This window comes from Choloepus didactylus, chromosome 3, assembly GCF_015220235.1.
Source record: "Choloepus didactylus isolate mChoDid1 chromosome 3, mChoDid1.pri, whole genome shotgun sequence".
In the NCBI taxonomy this organism is placed as follows: Eukaryota; Metazoa; Chordata; class Mammalia; order Pilosa; family Megalonychidae; genus Choloepus; species Choloepus didactylus.
This window is the reverse complement of record NC_051309.1, coordinates 220,138,868-220,162,565: the sequence shown is the minus strand read 5'-3', so window position 1 is coordinate 220,162,565 and position 23,698 is coordinate 220,138,868. Positions and strand designations below refer to the sequence as shown.

General features: G+C 38.9%; 1 protein-coding gene across 7 annotated transcripts in view; it reads right to left on the bottom strand.

The window, feature by feature from the left end:
- UNC5D (unc-5 netrin receptor D) overlaps positions 1–23,698 on the bottom strand; it is a 536,791-nt gene that overhangs the window by 218,614 nt on the left and 294,479 nt on the right. For all 7 annotated transcript variants that reach the window (XM_037831350.1, XM_037831353.1, XM_037831351.1 and 4 more), the window contains exons 2-3: positions 16,334–16,552; positions 2,120–2,263 (exon numbers count right to left, since the gene is read on the bottom strand). In XM_037831350.1, the coding sequence (XP_037687278.1) occupies positions 2,120–2,263; positions 16,334–16,552 (363 nt within the window). The remainder of the gene's footprint in view (positions 1–2,119; positions 2,264–16,333; positions 16,553–23,698) is intronic.

Below are 23,698 nucleotides of genomic sequence, written 5' to 3'. Positions count from 1 at the left end.
TATTGGGAATAAAGACTATCCTCATGTGCAATGTGTTATTTGCTGGGAAGTGCTTGCAAATAGCAGCCAGAAATCTTATTACAAAATTTATACAAAAAAATGAAAATTAATTTTTAAGCAGATTCTTTTGCTTACAAACAAATCAAGAGAATTCCAAGCAGGTCCTAAAGGTAGTTGTTTTTCCTACTTTTTATGCCAATACACATACTTAAATTTCAATTTACATTTTAATGTACACTGGTCCCCAAGTCAAATGCAATATTTAATGACAAATCATGCCTAGACTTGCATAAATAATTTTAAACAAATTAAATACTGCTGCTTGCTACATGGAAAGAAATTTGAAATATGCATAAATATTATTAGAGAGTACATTAAGTGAACTGCATAATATAGGATTTAATGATATCCTGACGCATTTTTTTTTCTTAAATATCACATCTGTATCATATGTAGGAATGACAAAATAATTTTTCTAATACCCTAAGAGATTTGTGAGATTGTTACCAGAACATGTTTCATGACTCAAAAATAGCGGGAAATGATGAAATAGAAAGTGCTTTTCAATTTTTAACATTTTTTGATGCTGTGATGTCTTGGAGAGTTGGGTACCTAGGGCTGATCTAGAATGGAGGAGGTGGGGGTGGTGGGAGGGGGACAGATCAAAAGATGCTTTATAATCGCTCAGAGAATAGATCATGCAGGCCTAGAGAAGTAAAGGAAGAAGAGAAAGGGGATAAGTGAGGATGAGAAGAAAAAGATTGAGGCCCGCCCTATTGAAATCCCTTGCACTGTTTTGCCTCACCTTTTCTTGAGAGCACAGAAGCTGTGTGCTTTGGCTTGTGCAGGGTCAAATGCCCAGGATGGCCTGACCAAGGCCATGCAGGGAGCACAAGACCTGTATTCCTTAAGGGAGGGTACATCCAAACACATTCCCTATCTTGGCTGACCTGTTACTTTAAAGGCAAAACATGTCACCCATGGAGAGCACAGCTGACGAGGTGACCTCTTCTCCCTGGCCCATTACAGTCCAGGCCTCCAGGAGAGGGCCTCCCAGAGCACCAGAACAGTGAAAGTAAAATGCATATTTTAAGAGGAAGGTTTCATTTACCAAAAAACATGCATGTTTCTGCAAATAGCAATTCACTCCTATTTTTAATCCCCAAACCACAGACATCTGCTAAGGAGAATTCCTTGAGTCCTCCAGTAAATCCCTCTTTTCCCGTATTCTTTATGGCTCTCTCAAAAGGAAGCATTTGGTTAAAACAACAATAACCATCCTGCCCTCCATATCCCAATTTCTTTCTGGGGGGGCTTTTACACTCTTGGGTACACAAAGAAGGTTGTATGAGGCTCCATGGGCATAGGTTGATGGGGGTGGGAAGGATGAAAAAGTTGTAAAGGAGAAGAGAATTTTTGTATTTATAAATCTTTTTGAGTTTATAAAAGAAAAACAGATTCTGAAATATCATAAAGAAATCTTGGACTCTCCTGTAAAGCAATTTCCCTTCCTCACCCCCTCCCTCCCTCCCTTTCTCCTTCCCTCCCTCCCTCCCTCCCTCCATCCCTTCCAATCTTTCTCACTTTCAAGTACCTATTTTTTCAGTCCTATTTGGGTCAAACAAATGCAGTTTTAAAACCCATTTCTATGTTTTAAGTAAGATTCATAGGGAAGAGTTTTAACAGTAGGCTATAAAAACCTCTTAATGTCTCTGATGTCTTATTTTTTCAGATTTGCTGAAAGTACAGTAAACAGACATTGCTCAGCTCTGCTCATTGTGCCCCATGACCTCTGTCACTGACGGTGAACAGCCAAATGCATTTGCATGGGGTTCTTTCTCCCAGGAACAGTTTTCCTGGCATTGTTGAGACACCTGCGCTCCAAACATCTAGGCAGAAGCTCTTAGCCAAACTGGTTTGCTGATTGGACTCCAGAGGAAATTATCAGGCATTTAAAATACAATTTTAAAAGAGTAAATTTAGTAGAGGTCCAGACTACTTTAATAGTCTCTTGCTGTCAACTAATTTATATTTTACAGAAGCATCTTGCATTCCTAAGCCTCCCCTGAGGCTCTGTTTAACTCTTGCCTGGGACCCTACAGGACAAGGAGGTACTTACAGGCTATGCGTACAGAGGCCTTTCTGCTCTTGGAGGTGCCCAGGTGGCTCCAGGCCACACACTGGCACCAGTAGTCCTCCGGGCCATGGAAGTCCTCCACCTGTTGCCTGGTAACGTTGATGAACACTTCCCGGACCTTCAAACCTGTCCGGGGAAGACAGAGATGAGTCAGCGGAGGCTGGGGTCTCTCAAACAGAACATTAAGGTTAGACAAACCTTTTCTTTTTAATTAAACCATTCTGTTTAATCAAGGCAAGGTTTTAATTACCTTGACAATAATACATTACTTCTAATTAAATTTCAACAGCTGAGTAGGCTGGAACCCACAAGTGTAAAATATTACCAACCATTGTGGCTACAATATAATATAGTCGTTTCCAAAGAACCTCAACTGGGTGGTTTTTTCTTTGTCTGTCTTTGTGTAAAATCTACTGTGAGGACAATGCAGTAGCAAAGCCCATTGGTATCACACAAACAAGTCTGGGATTCTAGAAGCTAAAGAGGCCTTCATGGATCACCCCTCAAAACACAGTTCCATATTGTGCCCAATGCCCCCACCCCGGGCATGGCTGTGGGAGAGGATCCCCCAATACTGTGGCTTAGAAAAAAGAAGGGCCAGTGAACACGTGTGGGGTGGGATGAGCTGAGAATCCAAGGAAGGGCCAAGGAGTCAGCTTCCAATGCTCGGGGGAACAGAGAAAATGGGATTGGAAGGGAAGGGTGGGCAAATAGGCAGCAGACAAGTTGAAGTCAACTGGTCTGAGAAAGCTCTGGGAAGATAACCCAGCAACCCTGACACAATTGTTTGCAAAGATAAGGACAAAGGAGGCTTTTGCAGAAAGAGGAGCTGGGCTGCATCTGTGGACTGGGACACAGCTATTAAGACTTTGCTTGACCATGTGATTTTTTTTTTATTATTATTGCCTTGTATTTGCTTTCTAAAAATAAGAAAATTCACTCAATGCTTGCACTAGGGAGTGTAGCTTCTTCCATACCTCCAAGAACTATCTGCCTTTCTTTGGGAAGAATAGTCACCTCCACTAGTCACCATAGCTAAATCATCAGCAAACAGGGCAGCAGCTGTTTCAGCCAGCCGCCTCCATCAGCAAACATTCACGGAGGTTGTGCCTTGCTCTAGGACACGAGAGGTAGTGTGAAAGGAAAAGGCAATACTTACTGAATTCCACTAGGTATCTAGCATTATGAAAGCTCTTAATTTGTTTGCTCATTATGTTTCCATAACACACCAAAGCAGTAGGTACTACCATATCCCCACTTTGCAGATTAGAGACACTAAGTCATTTGTTTACCTAGTTAATAAATGGAGGACCCAGGGTTCGAAGTTGGTTCTGCCTCTCACCAAAGCCAGTTCTGCGTTTAGATACTTCTCAACAATTCAATTCTGCCCCCTTACTTTAAATGTTTTTATTAATTATGGAAATTGAACAACATGACACATTTAAAGAATAACTAGGTGCATGACTATGCTATTTCCTTTAAATAGAAAAGGAATTCAGAGAACAGAAGCTTCAATACAATCTAAAGGAGGCAGGAACTGTTGGAGGAGGAGATGGAAGATGATTATACCATGGAGGTGGTGGGATTTAAAGAACAAGAACGGAGGTGTAGCACTACTTAGGCTGCGGAAACCATCCCTTCTACCTAATCAGTAACAAGTTACTTACAGTGTGTGATGAGAGAGAGGTATGGCCACATAAATCACTGTGTATAATTTGAGTTTTACTTTCTACATTTGTAGGAGGTACCTACGTCCTAAAAATCATCTTGAGGACAACTGATTGAAAGTTCATGTTTTTTTTTTTCCTTAAATTCAGTTTTATTGAAATACATTCACACACCATACAATCATCCATGATATACAATCCACTGTCCACAGTATGATAACATAGTTATGCGTTCATCACCACAATCTATCTCTGAACATTTTCCTTACATCAGGAAGAACCAGAACAAGAATAAAAAATAAAAGTGAAAAAAGAACACCCGAATCATCCCCCCATCCCACCCCATTTGTCCTTTAGTTTTTATCCCCATTTTTCTACTTATCCATACACTAGATAAAGGGGGTGTGATCCACAAGGTCTTCACAATCACACTGTCACCCCTTGTAATCTACATTATTATATAATCATCTTCAGGAGTCCAGACTGCTGGGTTGGAGTTTGGTAGTTTCAGGTATTTACTTCTAGCTATTCCAATACATTAAAACCTAAGAGGTGTTATCTATATAGTGCATAAGAATGTCCACCAGAGTGACCCCTCGACTCCATTTGGAATCTCTCAGCCACTGAAACTATTTCATCTCATTTTGCATCCCCCTTTTGGTCAAGAAGATACTCTCAGTCCCACGATGCCGGGTCCACATTCATCCCCGGGAGTCATACTCTGCGTTGCCAGGGAGATCCACAACCCTGGGAGTCGGGTCCCACGTAGGGGGGAGGGCAGCGAGTTCACCTGTCGAGATGGCTCAGTTAGAGAGAGAGAGGGCCACATCTGAGCAACAAAGAGGTACTCAGGGGGAGACTCTTAGGCACAATTATATGCAAGTTTAGCCTCTCCTTTGCAGTAACAAGCTTCATAAGGGCAAGTCCCATGATCGAGGGCTCAGAAGTTCATGTTTTTTTGCAAACAGTTAGTGGAAATTGTAAAACTGTTCCTTTTTTTCTCTCTCAGAGATGCAATAGGAGTCTTGAAAGGCATTCCCTATATCTTACAGGAGAAAAGTAGTCTTGGAGGCATTTTTGTTGTTGTTTTTTGCTGCTTTATGTTTCTTTCTTTTTTTAACTTTGCACTTAAATAAAAGAAGTATGAGTAGAGGGAAGAGGATAAGTAGAAGAAAGCGTTGGCAGGAAAAGAGAATAGAGGAGAATATTACAGAAAGGAAGAATAGAATGGGGGAAAAAGGTTTGTTAGAAAAGAAAGCAGATGTGCAGGACTGGAATAGAAGGACATACTGGAAATTAGAAAAAAAGGCTGAATAGGCAAAAATAAGAGCTCAGCTGTGGAAAGGAGGGCTGTTTTATATTTCCCTCTTTGATCTGTGGCAAACATTAGATGACATACTTTGAAAAGAAAAAGGGGAGAGTTAGAACCCCAAATCAATGCATCCAGATAGGAGGCAGAGCAATTTACACATGCTAGAGATTCCTTGTTGCAGGACAAGGAGGGCAATGGAGACAGAATGGGACCCTATGAGATAAACTTGAAAGATCAGAAATGTGTTTAAACTAATGGGGAACACTTTCATTTTTGTTGCCATCTTATAAAAATTTCTAAGCTATCAATTATCCTCTAGGTTGCAAATGAAGACAGGCACCATTTCAAAATAGTTCAGGATTATCAGGTTTATAAAGCAGAGCTTTTCCACACTCAAACTTCCAATCTTGGCTTTGATTTAATGTAGGCAACCCTTTAAAGTATTGTGCAAATTATAACCATTAACCTTTGTTATGGAGCAGAGTCTTACAGAATATAAGTTGGACAGACAGTGGACAATGTGCTTTTGAAAAGCACAAACAGTAGACCCAGATCCCCTTCCATAAGAGTAATAAGTGATCTTACACCATTCTTGTGTGGAAGTTTGCACCTCCCTCATTCAGGATAGCCACAATGGGGTGGAAAATGTTGAAGTCACAATTTCAACTTTACAATTGCTCAACATGTGGCTTAATTATGAGTCCTTTGCTGGGGGTACTCATGGGACTGGAAAAGCAAAGTGAATATAAAAACCAACTGCCTAGAGACAGTACATTTTCCCTATAGATAGCATCAGGGTGGCAGGCTTCTCTAAAAGGTCAAAGGGACATCACCATCCTCCCAAAAGTATATCATTTCCCTGTATATTGCATTCTTTTTCTAAATGCGAAATCTTTGGTCTTGATGAACAATCTGCCTGAGGAGACCCTTGGAAAGTCGTGATGAATATTTTATATCTACTAATATTTCTCAGCCACAATAAGAAATACTCTACTGATAAAATTAAAAAAAAATAATATAATACCTTCTTTCTGAAATCTTCACTGGAAGACGCATATCACATATATATATCATATATTACATACATATATCTACATGTGAGAAATATCCACAGAAAACATCTTTATTTGAGGAGCTCCCTGCCCCCATCTCCTCCAAGACGTTCATTCAATTGTGTTGTAGAAATAACCGCCTACTTGTCATCTCTGGAGATGGTAGCTAACTTGTTCCTGGGAAATGGTACAGGGGAGCCAAAATTCCAGACAAATGAAAGATGGCATCTTATAAAGAAGAGTAGCATTGTACCTGATAACTTGTATAATTCTAATATGCATGGAAAAGTCCAACCCTTTAAAGCATTGTGCAAATTATAACCATCGGCCTTTGTTATGGAGTAGAGTCTTACAGAATATAAAAATATGACTATGGTACTGATATGCTAATAAGCTTTCTATGCTGTTGGATGGTTTAGTTGTAGATAGACTCATGTTGGCAGCAGATGAATAATTGCTCTGCATGTACTAACATAACGGAGCAGCTCAGAACTTCATCATTTGTCAGCTTTATTTGTTTAAATGAGAAAAATGCTGACAGCGGTTATTGTTGTAATCCCCTTATTTATCAGATAGAAAACACTAGTTACTCTTAGCAGGTCTAATCCTTTTGGGATACTACAAGTTAGAGAATTTTCAAACTAATTGAAGGTATCTTCTTCACTGTTCAAAGAAGATAAATGTAAAAATGAAGAGAAAAGAAATGGAGAGGGAAAAAGTGTTCAAATAATTTATTTCTGGATCAACTTTTAATAAAAGGGATATAGTTTTAGTATAAGATCATGACTGGTTCTGTAGAAAATGAAGAATTCTGGAGTAGTATTTAACATTCAGCATTCACAGCAACTCCAGCCCAGGGCCTACTAGCAGCTGTCCCCAAGCTTTTTATCTACAGCTCATTATCACACTTGCACAAAGCCCAGCAGCAGTGCCCTGCTGAGGACATTTTTGCCAACCACTTCTCAAATACACCAGATGATGGGTACTTGGGGAGGCATTTGAAACAGTTCTCCAATGCTCACCTCCCCTCACAGCTTTATATTCTTCAATCATCTGGAAGTTCTCTGTAGTAGGATGCTTGGCTTATCAAACTGAATAAGATTCAAGAAGGGAGGTGAGGAGCCCTCTTCCCTCTTAAGATGGTTTTCTTATCCTAAACCACATGGAAACAGTAAGAGACCTAGTAGACTAGGTCTTGGTGAATTGTTTTCTCATCTCAGTTTCCTTGGGCCATAAACACCATGTGTTTCACCCACATTGTAACATTTCATGCTTGTTTGGTGCACTAACCAAGATAATGAATATACAGCTTTCCATAGACAAAGCTCCAAAGAACGATTCCAATGCAATTCCACAGGTAGCGTGGGGCCTTGCTCAATTCTCTGTGAGAGAAAACCATTTAAATTCCCCATGAAAAGCAACAGTCTCTTGTATCCTCTCCCTAAGTATCTCAGCCCTCTCCTGCTTACATGTGGCTCAGATAGCCCCTCCTTACTCCACTGTATCCTGAGCAGACAGAAAACAGCCTATTCAGCTGAAATGAGTCAGTTTGCCACTTATACAAGGGACTGTTTTTCATGTGTCTCTTAGTAGTCCAGGATTTAGGTACTAGAAAACATGCTTGAACCATTAGAGAAGTTACCCCATATTTTAAAAAATATATTATAATTACTATAACATTTTATATGCCTCTACTTTTATTAATGTCACCACATGCATTATCTTATTTAATCTTAACCACACCATATTATGATGATTTCTGCTTCTATTATTCGAATTTTGCACAGGTCCCATGCCTAGGAAGAAGATTAAGGATGTTATAAGGTTTGTGACACAGATTTATTGAAAAAAAATATATTGAGTGTTTCATAGGTACATACCACTATGTTGGTGCAAGAATACTGTGCAAAAGAGATGTTCAAGACCCCCACCCTTAAGGGGTTTACAGGCTAGAGGGGGCAGTGCTGACCTGCCCCAACAATGCAATGTGAAAATTGCTATGGTCTGAAAAGCCCAGACTGCAACAAGACCTCCCAAGAAGAGCTTCTGATTTCCCCATGAGGTAAGGAAAATCTTCAGGGGTAGGTGTCATTCTACCTGAGCCTTTGAAGTCTCTGTCCTCATCTAATATTTAGCTTGATCTCAAGAGCAAGGCTCTGAGGCCCTGGTAAGGGCAATGAATCAGAAACATATTTGAAGTTTCAGAACTCTGAGATTTTGGAAGAATTGACAAAAAACTGTGGGTCCATTTCTTGCAGAAGCTTAGATGTTTTCAGGCCAACATGCTACCCAAAATAATAAATTAAATATAGGTAATTAAAAGGTGGGACCATATTTCATTTTTACTGGCAGATGATTAACTAGGGCTACATGTCTTTTGCCACTTTATCTAGCAACAAGATTAAATTGTATTTTGATTTAAAAAATGACAGGGCATTGTACACCATGTCTAATGAATCCTCTTTAGTTTCCCCTGGTAATAACCACTCCATGCATTCCTCAGAAGCACCATACATTGAATCTTAAGTAAGGAAACTAAGAATACACCCTAGCTCCCCAGTTTCTTCTCCACAGACATTAGAATTAATCAGCAAAGAGATGTCTGTTAGAGGAAAGCAAATTAACTTGATACTGTTGTCTGATAATGGAAAGAGGGGAAACTTAAGAGGCAGAAGTGGACAAAGTAGGGTTATTTAGAAGACAGCACCCTGTGAACAACTCACTTACATGTCATACTCAGAGCTGCATGGGAAACACGGCCAGGACTCTCAATCCTGCTGCCCCAAGTGATGTCTTCCCATTTCTGCAGTGTCTGAATTCACCTCCGAATATTGGATCATGACCCGAGGTTAGGGCATGTATCGTACAACCTGAATCTCCCACAGTGCTGCCACCGGCTCCAAGAATATCACAAATGAAATGCAAACTGAATGCATCTCACACAAGTAAAAAAACAATACATGTTCTGAATGACAAATATTAACCTGTTAATAACATTGGCCCATTTATCCTTTTTGAATTGTAAAAGTCCATAATTAAGTATTTGGTTTTGGAAGCATAATCACCAGTCGCATGTCTCATTCAAAAACATAATAAAAGCAGCAATTTTATATTTATCATTTTAAGTAGGCTAAATTTGATTGAGTACTTGCTATACGCTAGGCCCTGGGATAAGCATGTCATTTGTTTCGGTTCAATAATCCTCAAAATGGTACTATGTGGTAGATGAAATTATTACCAGCATTTTGCACATGGGAAATGGGTTAAAGGAAGGGAAGTGATGTGTCTACCCAAAAGAGTTGGTAAATAAGAGCCAAATTTCAAAAAAGGCACCATCTGACACCAATACCCAAAGCTCTTAACAGTAGGTTATCTACATTAAAAACAAATCTTCATGATTTCCATTTCAAATAAACAAACATACTTCTGAACATTGTATGAACAGAAAAGACTGAAAAAACCTCCAAAGACATCAGTCAAGAATTTGGGATTTGAGACAAAAATTTCTGATCAATACCAGGAATTATTATTAAACTGAAGTGTTTTGCTATTAGCTATCACTGGTAATGATGGAATGAGAGCAAATGGTCTCCAAACTTCTGTAGGAAGGATTAAGTAGGCACAAGAGATAAGGTTCTTCATATTCTGCCACAGATTATGGAGGGAATTCATAAAATCTTCTGCCAAAACTTTTAAGAATATGTCACTCCTATATCTTTTTCTCCTATACAAGAAACAAAGTGCTGAACAAGATGAGCTCTGGGGTGTGGGGAAGTAACGCTGCTGTAAAAGTGAGTTTTAAACTCACAAATTGTCAATGGAAAACTGGAGAGACGGATCGTTTCTGTGTTACTTGGTTTAAAATACATCTTTCCCAAAGGTACCTTGGTGATTTCTGAATCATTGAAGGTAACTTCAAATTAATGAATTTCTGGAAGATACTACTCAAATCCCCATCACCAAAATAGCAAAGTTCTTAGATGTCAACTTTAAAGATTTAATAAATATTTATTTCTACTCATCTCCCTTTCCTCAACATAATCCATTAACCTTTTATCCCCAGAGAGTGACTCCAGTTGTTTAAAAAGGAAATCACACACAATGAAATCCCTAAAATGACATTCTTTGAAAAGAAAAATATTAGTTTACCAGAGTTGAGACTTTTCCCGTAACATGTTGGAATGCGCATTATTTTTCTCATTAGAGTTCAGTATCTCATAGGTAGAATAAGATTAGAGGCATAGAGGGTTGTTAAGGGATCACCTGTCTTTATTGAACATTAAAGAAGTGGTTTCATTTATTGATAACTCAAGCTTCCCACAGGCAATATTATCTGGATTGCCAAGATGTGTTTGGCTTGCTTGTTGTTTGTTGTTGTTTTGTGCCTGCATGGTGTTTGCCTGCCTGTTGTACTGAAGCTCTTAATATCTGTGTTACTGAAAAGCCCACACTTCTCTCAGGGACATGATTCCTGGGTTGGGATTACCCTCAGCTCTTTAGCTTCCAGATGTTAACAGTAGAGAATACAAGGAAGAAGTCCCATATTTCCAAATGAAATGAGGCAGAACAAATGAAAGAAGATCTCTTGGCTTGTGCAGAGCACTGAAAGTGTACATTACTAAGAGGTATAGCCATGTCTGTGCAGATGCAGTAACTCACGTCAAATAAATTGTACTGTTTGCAGGAAAGAACTCTCGCTTTGGGTTTTCCAAGCTAGATTGCATGGAAACACACAATCCTTTTTCTCATTTGAACTGTTAGATGACGGGGCCAAATTACCAGAAAGACCAAAGGCAGTTTGCAGCCTTTAACTACTGAAAAGATTCACTGCTTCCAGTTTGAACATACAAAAGATTCTGTGTCACTCCACGCACTCTCAGAGCCCAAGCACTTCCCACTACTTCTGTGAAGAAAGACAACCTGTAAGTGAAAAGAATGTAAACATCCTCTTGGATTTCAGAAAGGGAGAATATGTTGTCCACAGATGAATAAGGTGTTATGTCCAAAGGGGTTTAGAATTGCAGGGCAATTCTCTCTGGTCAAATGTGGTCCTACTCTCCTTGTCCTCTCAGTGTCATCCACTCCTTCTGGAATGGAAGGAGTTATTTTACAGACCCAATCAAAACCCATTATGTCTGTAAAGCCCTTTCTCCTGCTTTGCCCCAAAGAAACCTAGGGAAATAACGCATCTATTTTTTTATACCTGAAGCCACTTTATTTCCAACTTTAATTGCACTTATGTATTGGTTTTGCATATAATATCATCACTCATCTTGTTCCAGTTTCCACTATTCCACTATTAATACAGAGTTTACGAAACATAATTGCAATGCGCAGTAGACAGTGATTTTTATTAACGTCATAGAAGAAAACTGTTTAGAGAGAGGCATTTCTTTCCTATGGATTCAATCAAAATACTTGGAAGAAAAGGTTGTGCTTATTAAATCCTTTTCAAACAAGTAACTGCTGAAATTTGAATTCTTTAACAATAGTATTTTTGGAAAAAAAAATGGCATATAATCTCTTCAAGATTTTGTCATTTATGAATTTTTGTTCTGCCCAGTTACTTTGAAATATGTGACTATTATCGGCTTTTTGTTTTTTGGTTTTTTAAGGAAGTAGAGATGAGACTTTTACATGGAGGCAGAGAATGCAATCAACAAAATATGAAGTTACCTTTCAATGCCCGGGGAATTACAAGGGGAAGCAATAACAGAATGTTGTGAAATTACAAGAAGGTGCAGTGTTATATTGGTCTCCTATACTTATCAGGAGCACTTTAAATGGGAACAGATACAGGATTTGCTAGCAGTGGTATAAAAATGACTGATCATTTTCCAATGTTCTTCCTATCTTTCATTTGGAGCAGTTTACCCAATGGGATTCTGCTATTTTGAGTTCATTATCAGGCAAAATCTAGGGCAGATTCATCTATGGAAATGATTTACAGCCCCACTGAGCCACTGGTATTTGAGTATTTTCCAGTTAGACTAATTAAGCACAAGATACAGAAAACTTCCATACCCCACCATTGTTTTGTGGCTATTTCTCATATGGTAGATACTGTTCATTTTGTGCCCTCTTCCAGATTTTAAAATCTTCCTTTGATTTTTCTCATGCCAACATGGGCAAGATGGCGATTGTCCTTAACTCCATCTCTCTCAACACCAGCTCCATCCATCTTCTAGAAATCCTAGGTCCCATCCTTGTGAGCACAGAATCAGAAACTTGACTGACACAAAGATTTGATTTGTCTTCTTCTTTTCCCTTCGTTATGCAAAACCCTTCTTTCAAAAGGAAAACAACACCTGCCATCCAGGAAATCTCTTTTATCTTTTGTTGTCATTCATGTGTTGTACCAGACATGACATAGGGAAAGCCCTTACAGAGACGGCAAAAAAAAGTCAGGAATATAGAAATTCCAATGGACTATGTGCCGGATTATACACTTGTGAAAGTCAAGCACTGAACAGATTCATGACGGAAAATGATGAGCTGTGTGCTGAAACTCATCTATATGTCAGAAAGAAAATGTGTCAATATTTTGATTGAGACAGAAAGCAAAGGAATCTGTAGATAAGGAAATATGCCCTAACTGGAAGTTAAGTTTTCTGGGTTCTAGAAACAGCCATGCCAATGTGCTGGTTTGAATCCATTATGAACGCTATCTTGTGGGGAGCAGACCAATTGTAGGTGGGATCTTTTGATTAGGTTGTTTCCATGGAGATGTGACCCACCCAACTGTGGGTAAGACATTTTGGTCAGATTATTTCCATGGAGATATTACCCTGCCCCATCCAAGTGAGTCTTGATTAGTTTACTGGAGTACTCTTAAGAGGTCAGAACTGACACAGACACAGACACTTGAAGATGCAGATGCAAAGACGTCTGGAGATGCTAAAGTAAGAGATGAAGCGCAGAGTTCACCCCAGAGAAGCTAAGAGAGGACCCCTAGACACTTACAGAGAAATGACCTGGGAGAGCAAGCAAGGATGCACAGGAGCTGAGAGAGAGAAGCTAAGAGAGACAAAAGCCCAGAGGCATTTTGGAGAAAGCCGTTTTGAAATCAGAACTGGGAGCAAAGAACCAGTAGATGCCAGTTATGTGCCTTCCCAGCTGACAGAGGTGTTCTGGACGCCACTGGCTATTCTTCAGTGAAGATATCATCATATTGATGTCTTACTTTGGACACTTTTATGGCCTTAGAATTGTAAATTTGTAACGTGATAAATCTCCTTTATTATAAAAGCCAATCCATTCCTGGTACTTTTCATAACAACAGTTTTAGCATACCAGAACAGCCAAGAACTAGTTAGTTATACTTCTTGGATCTTAAAATTTTTAATTTGTAAAATAAGGGATTAGATTATCACTAAGATCTCTTGCACCTCTCGTGTTCACATTCAAGATTCCAAGCATGTTTTTATTCTCAAGAACCACATCGCTTAAACACAGGCATACATTTCTTCCTCCTACTAGTTCCAATCTGGAAAGTAAAGGAAAATGTGACAGGGTTTCAGGTGTTTCCCTACTATTGGGGATTGAATCATGTCCCCCCAAAAGACAAGTTCAGGTCCCAACCCCTGGTCCTCTGGGTGTGGACCCACTGTAAATAGGGTCTCTTGCAGCTGTTACCTCCATTCAGGTGTGGCTTAACGGAATCAGTTCGTACTTTAATCTAGATTACCGGAGTTCTTTATAAACAGAACAAAATTCAGCTATATATAGAGAATCGTGGGGAGCAGCCAGAAGCCGGAAGTTAGTGTAACCCCGGAGGAGAAAGGAAAACATGCTTCCATGTGCATTGCCATGTGACAGAAAAGCCAGGACCCTCAAAGATTGCTGGCCAGTCTGAAGATCGTGAACCCATAAATTCCTGTTGTCAGGCCACCCAATTTTATGGTACTGTATTTGTTTTAGCAGCAAAGACACCTACATTTTGAATTTATGCATTTATACTAAATCTCAAATTATTTCAGAACAGTATGATGTTTGGCACTGTTTTTGGATATAGTGTTTAGTTCTTTGCTCTCTTCTTCACTGATTCATAGGCAGATACAGAGTATCACCCGAAAACCGTTTTGAAGTAATTTGCTTTGGAACACAGTGCACTCTGCTTACCTTGCTGGCTGTGTTCCTTTTCCTTATTCCTAAAGAATTCTGTCACCAGATCCCTTTCCTTCTCATATTACCCATTCTCGACAACTTACCCATCCCTATCATCCACTTCATTTTTTACTGATGGTTACCAAGCCTACTTTTCTCTATCTGAATTCTATAAAATTCCATACCTAGATCTCTTTGTTATGTCCCATAAGCACTTCAAATTCAACTTTCCAAAAAGTGGCCTCAGATTTTTCTCCTTGCTGGAGTAACTATTTATATCAATTGCATTATCAAATTCTCAATTAATTTCTCAATTAAGATCTCAATTACTTTTTATGCCATCTTCTTCTCAATTAATTCAATCAGTTATTAAGTACTGTTTATGGAAATGCTCCCTAAGTCAAGCATCTAGTCTTATTTCTGTGGCCACCACTATAGACTCATACCTCATTGTCTCTGAACTGGATCACTCAGCAGTCTCCTAACTTCCCCAGGCTGCCTTCTCCTTACTATTCCATACACTTATACCAGGCTCATCCTTCCAAGCAGAATTCCAGCCATTGCACTCCCATACCTCAATGGTCCCCATCAATCCCCAAATATCCACAAAATTAAGTAAAGAAATTCTCATTCTGCCGTTTGAGGCCTTCCAGCTCTCTGCTGCTACTCTCCGATATTAATTTTATATTTCAACCAAATCAAACTTCTCGCTGAACACTGACTAAGCTTTCTCTCATTTGCTAATGTTGTGTTTGTGCCACTGATACTTCTCTCTCCCTTCCTATGAGTCAGTGCTAGGTCCAAGAAAACAGTGTCTGTATCTTACCCATCTTTGAATACACTGAAAGGCTTAGCCTAGTGTGATTCAACTCATTGTGTATAGATATTGTGTCTTAAGCCAGTTGACTTGAAACTTGCTAATTATACTGAGAATTTCTGATTTATTCAGAGTCTCATTCATATCTAGTCAGTTGACAGAGCCGGGACTGGAAACTGGGTCTGCTGACTGCCAGCCCAGAGTTCTGCCCACTGCATCGCAATCTCTATTTGTTTTAACTTCCTTGAATATTTCTGAGACCTGATCAAAGGAATAGGGAGGGAGGGCACATTCTACCCATCTTCTGAGGGGACATAAAATCAATTATCTAGGATCAGAATGAGGCTAAATTAGCAGGTGGTCCAGAGATTCCAGAGACTCCAAACTATGAAAGAATATACTGTTTCTGTTGCACACTCAAATATAAAAAGCCATAAATTTTGAAGGTTTTGAGACAAATAACCTTGCTTTGTGATTCAGCACAAGCCTTGGTTTCCTTATTTATAAGAAAAGAAAAGAAAACAGTAATAACACTACCTACCCCAGAGGGCTGTTGTAAAGATTGACTGAGATAATGCTTGCCAAATGCTTACATGAGGCTTGGTACATAGTAAGTGCTCAAAAGACTTTGGCTGGAATGATCATTATCATCATCATCACCACTTGTCATCCAAACACTGCTGTAGCTAATGAAATAAAGAAGGCCCTGAAACTCTTTCATAATGGAAGAAATACTGTTAAAATTTGGTAATCTAATTTGGGCACTGTCATTAAACAGTAATCCAGAGACCCTAAAGAGGACTCAGAAGCCACCAACGTGGAAAATAAAATGCAAGAGAATAACATCTAGGGGGATAGATTAAAGAAGCTGAAATTCTTCTGCTTAAAAAGGATTTTAGTGAAAGACTTAGTATTTGTTTTCAAATATATTTAGAATGCAGAAAATGAAAACAGTGACTGCCTGGTTTTATTTGCAATAAGGATATTAACTACTATAGAAGACTAAGTGTTAAAGTTATGTAGAGGAAGAAAAAAATGTTCCCATACTATATGGGAAAAGACCACTAAAGGAGCTATGGAGTCATTTAAAGCTAAGTTTGTGTCTTATGTCTGGGATAATGTAAATATGACATCATTCAGATAAGGCGATGGCGAATGGCTTCCATGGTCTTTCCCAGCCATACAGCAAGGTGAGTTTCTAAGGAGCCACCATGGCTGCTTCTGATTGTTTTACCCTCTTACCTGAACTCTCATCCAGACTCTCTTCAGAGACATGCTCATTTTGATGGACCCACTCTCCATTGCACTTGAAGAATATCTGCATGGCAGGCCTTGCTTTGCACCTCAGGGCAATAGGGTTGCTCTTGATGATGTAAGCATCATCTGGCTCCTCTATGAAATGAGGCAGTGTCCCAGGAGCTGATGGGATGGATTCAGGAAGGACTTCACCATTGTTGTTCCCTGCAGAATGGAAGAAGACATCAGAACACAGCACGTAAGTCAGGATGCAAAGCACAACCACATCAGTTCTAAGAATCTGTGTTGGAAAAGCTTTCTTCATCATATTACAGCATGCTTCTAAGACCTGTGTTGATAAACTATCTTCTAGAAGCTGGACTAGCATAAACTGCTACCTCTAGCTTGCCATCCTTCAGTGTTATTGAATAAGTGAAAATAATAAATTGCTCTCCCCTGAAACTGCACTTTGGAACCTGAGTGTCTTTGCTAAACCACCAGAAATAAATATCTGTGGGGTGAGGGACTGAATTTCAAGATTCAGTCTGGCTTGTGCTAACCTAAGAGGGTTCAATGAAGTCCCTAAGCTGCCTCCAAACTTTGAAAAAATGGGTGGGAATAGATTTTGTTCTCCCACAAAGGTTTGTGCATAATGGCAATGTTAGCGGAGAGTACTCAGTTATAGATTGTCCAAAAAATTCAAACTTTCCTTTGTCTATGAAACTGTGATGATTGCCTGGTATTCCACCTTGGATAGGATTTCCATCAACTTACTACCTGCTTCTAAAATGAGTGTAAGTTCATTCTGCTTGTCTTTGGCCATGGCTCTCCGCCAGTGACCCTGGACACTCCTACCCCTGTATACCATGAATCATACTATCAAGACTGAGAACTAAAGCAAGTCACTAAAATAACCATGAGCGTGTAGTTTTAGACCTATAATTACATCTGCGCAAAGGAAGAAATAGACATGAATCTCCCCTAACTATAGGGAACTGATAAGCAGAGAGAAATAACTTTTAAGGAGTAAAACTGTGGTCAACACTTTGCCTCCTTATCTAGGATCAGAATGAAATAAAGAAGACTTAAAGCCCAGGAAACAACCACAATCTCACGGGCAGGACGGTGTGACTGCCGAGCAACGTGGAGGTGAACGAGAAGACAACTGTCTTGTCTTGGAAAAGTCCCATTGGGACCAAACCAGTCTTTAGGACAAAGTTGGGGAAAAGGGGTTAATGAAATCACCGAAAGAAGAACAATCTCATCATATCTAACCCCCTAGAGAAAGCCTTGGTGAAACCTATGACCTGCCCTTTCTGTATGCCACCAGTGCGGTTCTGAACCAATATTTCTCACACTCAAGTCAACAACCCAATCAGTAAGCGTTGTCAAAGTTAACCATAATTCATAAGATTACAGGTCATTTTCTGTTTTAAGAACCTTTAGGGGCCTTTTTATATATGAAAAAAAAAATGGGGAGGGTGAGCTAGGACTTCAAGAAATACAACTGCCTTTTGTGTAGGGAAAAAATTAAAAGGAAAAGAAAAACCACTGAGTACGAAAAAGACTCTTTGCCACGGAGAACATGTAAGCACTGTTCCCTACTGCAATGAATTAAGCATAACAATAGCTTGATTCTTGCAAGCTAGATTTTTTCCCTTGAAATATATCAACCTAAGAAAGAAAAAAAAAAGCTTTACATAACAAAGAGTTTAAGATACTACAAGTCTTAAAATGCATTTGTAATGGAAAAACTCAAGTGTAGGTAATTGGCAGTACCCAAAAATCGCCATAAAGTAAATATTAGAAATAGTAAGAAAACAAACAGTTTCTGTTGTAAAAGTACAATGAAATCACTCAGAAAATAAAATGTGTACAGAATATAAGTTAGAGGGGGTTTCAAGATAGATCTCAGTTTGGCTTTTTTTCTTAACGTTCTCAATTATATTTACAATGGACTTCATAAAATGTATCATATATTAATTCATTTTGTTGCTGACTGTTTTTGCCAATTTCCATCTTCAATAAATACCAAGTCCCTGCAGGCTTTCATAAATCCATGCATTAGAGGAAATGACAAAGGTATTAAAAGATTTTATGTGGACATCAAAAGCTCATGCTCCCTCCCATCAGGGGCTTGAGTTCTGTCCAAAGCAATTCATTGTTGCATAAAAGGGTCACCTGATAAAAGACTATATAGTCAACCATTTGGTGGTAGCCAACCCTTCCGTGAACAGTCCCATTTGAATGATACATTTTTGTTCAATTAGTAACAATACATGACCTTCTTGAAGGAACTATAAGAAACAGAGGCAGGAGGGAGAGGTTATAAATAATGATCTCTGAGTAAATAGTGAAACTGCATTTATCCAACCTAAAGAAAATGCCAAATGAACAAATAAAGGTCTTCAATCATTAGATAAATCAAGTTTTAACTCTCCAACACACAAACTACAGAGAGATCTAAAAGCAATTGGGTTACTCTGCTGCCATTTTAATAAATGCCCTATAGATAAAATGACAGAATCGGTCCTGAGCCGACACATAGCACAGGAGAGAGGCACAGAAAAGTCTGAGGATAAGTGTGCTTGCTATATCAAAGACCTCCGTTAAGAATCAATCAGAGGAGGGGAAAAAACAAACAAACAAACAAACAAACAAAAAACCAGACTATAACACTTTCTTAACTATTTCTGCAGCAGTGTCAAAATCATGTTTGCATATGGAAAGGACTACAATCCGTGTAAACAAGGCAAAAATGAAAACGACTGATCCATTAGAGAGACTGTAGGTATAGATTTACGTATGTATTACTGATTATTTGCATCTTTCCAACAAACAAGTGAGACGGTTGCAAAGTTGCAAGCAGGACTATGATATGCTGTTGTCCTTTTGTTGCTTTGTATAATGATGTGTTGGCAGGGCGTTGACTTACCACCACCTACCCACCCTCACCTGCCCCGTCCCCATCCCCAACCCCCTCTTTCTACTCTGGCTCTAATTCCTGATGCAGAGCTGCCCAGCCCCAGGATGGCTTCCCACAGCAGGGAGGCGCTGATTCCTCACCCCGGCAGGCTGTCACCCCCTGGGGTGCCCACCTCATGGAGTCCCTTTGTCCTAGCCCCACGTGGATGCCTAACGTGCTGGGTTCCATCTAATGGCGTTGGGCTGAACTGTTCAAGAATTTCTCAAAGGATTCTTCAAAGAAAGGAAAGGGAAGGGGAAGGATGAGGGGAGCAGGGATGGGAGAAAGATAAAGAACTGAAGTAAGTGGGAACTTTTAAGGAGCTTAGAAGTTGCCTGTTCTTTGGGGTTGGGTGGGAGGAGTGTATTTTAATAAATGGTTTTATGGAAGGTTGTGTGGATCCTTTTTTTTTTTTTTTTTTGCCTTTGCTTCAAGGTAAAAATACTTATAATCTCAACAAATGCACACATTTTATAACTGAGAGAAAAAAATTAAGACCTGATGTGATAAGAGCAGTCAATAGTCTGACCCAGCCATCTGTTTGCTTCCAGACCACATTTACAGTAAAGATTGGTTTACTTTCTTGCAGGTAGAGATGGTCACATGACACTGATCTGGTCAATGAGTCATGAGCAGAAGTTTCTGAGAAAGCATTTATTTTCCTGATAAATGGAGTAGGTGTGGCTAGTACTATTCCTTCCGGATTTTGTTCCTACCCTAAACTCCTCCGTAATACCTGAACCTAGGAAAAATCGTGAGAAATCACAAACGAACATGAAAATCATTAAGAGACTGAAGTAAAAGGAGCCATCCAATTCCAGATAATGTGAGACGATTAAAAATAATAAGTACTCTTATTTTTTGAAGTTACTGATAGTCAGATTTTTCTGTTATCTCTGGCCAAAAACACTCCTCATCAATATGGTTGGATCTTCCTTCTTAAACAAAGCCAGCACTCCAAGCTTATTTAATTAAACCCAATTTTGCATGCTGCCAAGAAAAGAAGTTTGGTAAACTAAAAAAAGTGGAAAGTATGTTGACCAAAAATGAAAATAAGAGCTGGCATTTATTAAGTCATAATGGGTTATGGTATTAAGTGTTCCACATGGATTAAGTCATTGAGTTTTCAAAACTCTCTGACGTAGGTACCAAAAGCATCCCATTTTGCATTTCAGGAAATGCTTCAGTAATGTGTCTTGCCTCAGGCTATACAGTAAAGCTAGTAAACATAGACTTAGAATTTGAACACAGGTCTCTGACACCAAGAGCATGTTCTGAACCGTCTTAGAATTCCATTTTAGTCCAGACAAACAGCCCCTTTGGAATCTGGGACTGTCATTTAGTGAATGCCTGCCTTATTGCAAGAATGCATAAAACCAAAAGATGATATAAAGCAACACAATATTTGGGTGGCGCCAATATGATTTTTATCTTAAAGATCACTCAGCTATCCTGTAAGCCAGCCGGCAATTCCAGGTCAGGATGGCTGTATTATGGACTCATTCCAGAGAAGTTCTTGAGAAAACATTTTTTGAGAGAAGAGGAAGTCTCAATCGAGTATGTCCAACTGACAAGGTGTCCTCAAGAAATTCAGATACACAATAAGTCAAAAAATGAGCATTGTTTGAGGTTCATAAATGCAACAAAGAGAAGGACTTCTGAATGTTTCATTTGGAAATATGTTCCTCTCTTTTTAAATAAGAATATTTGAAACTAAATTCGAATTAAAACTCAAGGTGTACAATAGGAGGCAGTGAACCTCAGCAAGAAAAAACGGACTGAGGACCCAGCCATTGTCATTAAGTTTTAACTGTACAAAACCACCAATATTGACCATTTGGATCTGGTTAATTTGTAACTGAATTGGGCACACTGGAGGCCAAGGTCACTCCACATTGGGAATTCACAAAACCCTGGACCACCAGCAAAGGATGCTGGAAATCATGAGGATAGAGTGTAAGTGAGGTTGAGCTTAATAAAAATCTTTTTTATTAAGATTTATTCACACACCATATAATCATCCAAAGTATACAACCAATTGTTCACATTACCATCATACAGTTGTGCATTCATCACCCTGATCTACTTTTTGAACATTATCCTTGTAACAGAAAAAATGAAAATAAGAATAAAAAATAGTAATCAGAAAAAGAACACCCAAATCGTCCCTCCCTCCCACCCTGTTTTTCCTTTAGTTTTTGTCCCCATTTTTCTGCTCGTCCATCCATACACTAGATAAAGGGAGTGTGATCCACAAGGCTTTCACAATCACATTGTCACCCCTTGTACTCTACATTGTTATACAATTGTCTTCCAGCTTCAAAGCTACTGGGTTGTAGTTTGATAGTTTCAGGTATTTGCTTCTAGCTATTCCAATACATTAAAACCTAAAAAGTTATCTATATGGTGTGTAAGAATGCCCACCAGAGTGACCTCTCGACTCCATTTGGAATCTCTCAGCCAGTGAAACTTTATTTCATTTCCCTTCACATCCCCCTTTTGGTCAAGAAGATGTTCTCCATCCCACGATGCCGCGTCTACATTCCTCCCCGGGAGTCGTATTGCACGTTGCCAGGGAGATTTACTCCCCTGGGTGTCAGATCCCATGTAGGGGGGAGGGCAGTGATTTCACCTGCCAAGTTGGCTTAGCTATAGAGAGAGGGCCACATCTGAGCAACAAAGAGGCATTTGGGAGGAGACTCAGGCATGATTATAAGCAGGTGCAGCCTCTCCTTTGCGGTAACGAGCTTCTTAAAGGCAAGTCTCGTGATAGAGGGTTCAGCACATCAAACTGTCAGTCCTCAATGAGGTTTTGAGAAATTTTAAATTATTTTCATACAATTTTTTTTATCCTGAAAGGATAGTATTTTAAAATATATTTCCTTTTTTCCCACTTCCATCTCCAAAATACACTTGGCCTTTTGACGATATTGTTAATTGTTCAAAGTGCAACCAATGACCCTGTCATAGAGCCAAAACTAAATCTGACAAAATGAAAGTACTTTAGATTAGAATCAGATAACCTGACCTAAAATCTTGGTGGTTAACTCTGTGATCTTGGGGAGTATCTTAACTCAGAGTTTCCATTTTTCTCATCCATAACAATTGGGGTTAAAATTTATTAGTCAGTGTTCTGTGATGTTAAAATGAGATAATATATGTTAAAAAAAATTAAATGCCAGTGCTGCCACCACCACCATTTTCATTACCACCATCATCATTGCTTGAATAAAGAACAGTATAAAAAGGGAAGAAAATTATAATTACTATCCCTAACATATTCATCCCCAAACTTATATTATTTGTATTGCATTTTGTGATTACTGTTATTACCATCTCAGAGCCCTTATGGAATGAATTGTTGCTAACAATGTTTCTAAACTATGTGCTACCCCTATGTATGTTGGTAAAATTCTATTAGGTTGAAAGGAAGAGATGTTTATTTAGTGGAATGTCGATACTTTCTGTAGCATGCTATGTAATTTAGCCTGTACAGTTAGTTTATTCAAACACCAACATTATTTGGAACCTTGAATAGGGAGTGAGATCCAGTTTATTTGTACAGGTTAGTGTGAAGCCCCAATATATCACAGAGTAATTGGGCAGAGAATAGAGTCTCCTCCAGAGAACCTCTTTTGTTGCTCAGATGTGGCTTCTCTCTCTCTAACCCAACTCTGCAGGTGAACTCACTGCCCTCCCCCCTACTTGACTTCCAGGAGTGTAAATCTCCCTGGCAATGTAGGATATGATTCTTGGGGATGAGCCTGGCCCTGGCATCATGATATTGAGAAAGCCTTCTTGACCAAAAGGGGGAAGCAAAATGAAACAAAATAAAGTTGCAGGGGCTAAGAGATTTCAAACATTGTCAAGAGATCATTCTGGAGGTTATTCTTATGTGTTATATAGATATCCCTTTTTAGATTTTAGTTTATTAGAAAAGCTAGAAGGAAATACCTGAAACTGTTAAACTGCAATCCAGTTGATTCTTGAAGACAATTCTATAACTATATAGCTTCCACAGTGTGACCACGTGATTGTGAAAACCTTGTGGCTCACACTCCCTTTATCCAGTGTATGGACAGAAGGGTAGAAAAATGGGGACAAAAATTAAATGAATAATAGGGGGAATGGGGGGATGGGATGTTTTGGGTGCTGTTTTACTTTTATTTTTATTTTTATTTATTTGTTTTTTTTTTTTTGGAGTAATGAAAATCTAAATTGATTGTGGTGATGAATGCACAACTATATGATGGTACTGTGAACAACTGATTGTACACTGTGGATGACTATATGGTATGTGACTATATCTCAAATTGCAGAAAAAAAATTTTAAAAATTAAAAAAAATCTATTGGGTCAAAATTTTTGAAAACATGCTGTGAAGTACTTATTTATTCAATAAACAAA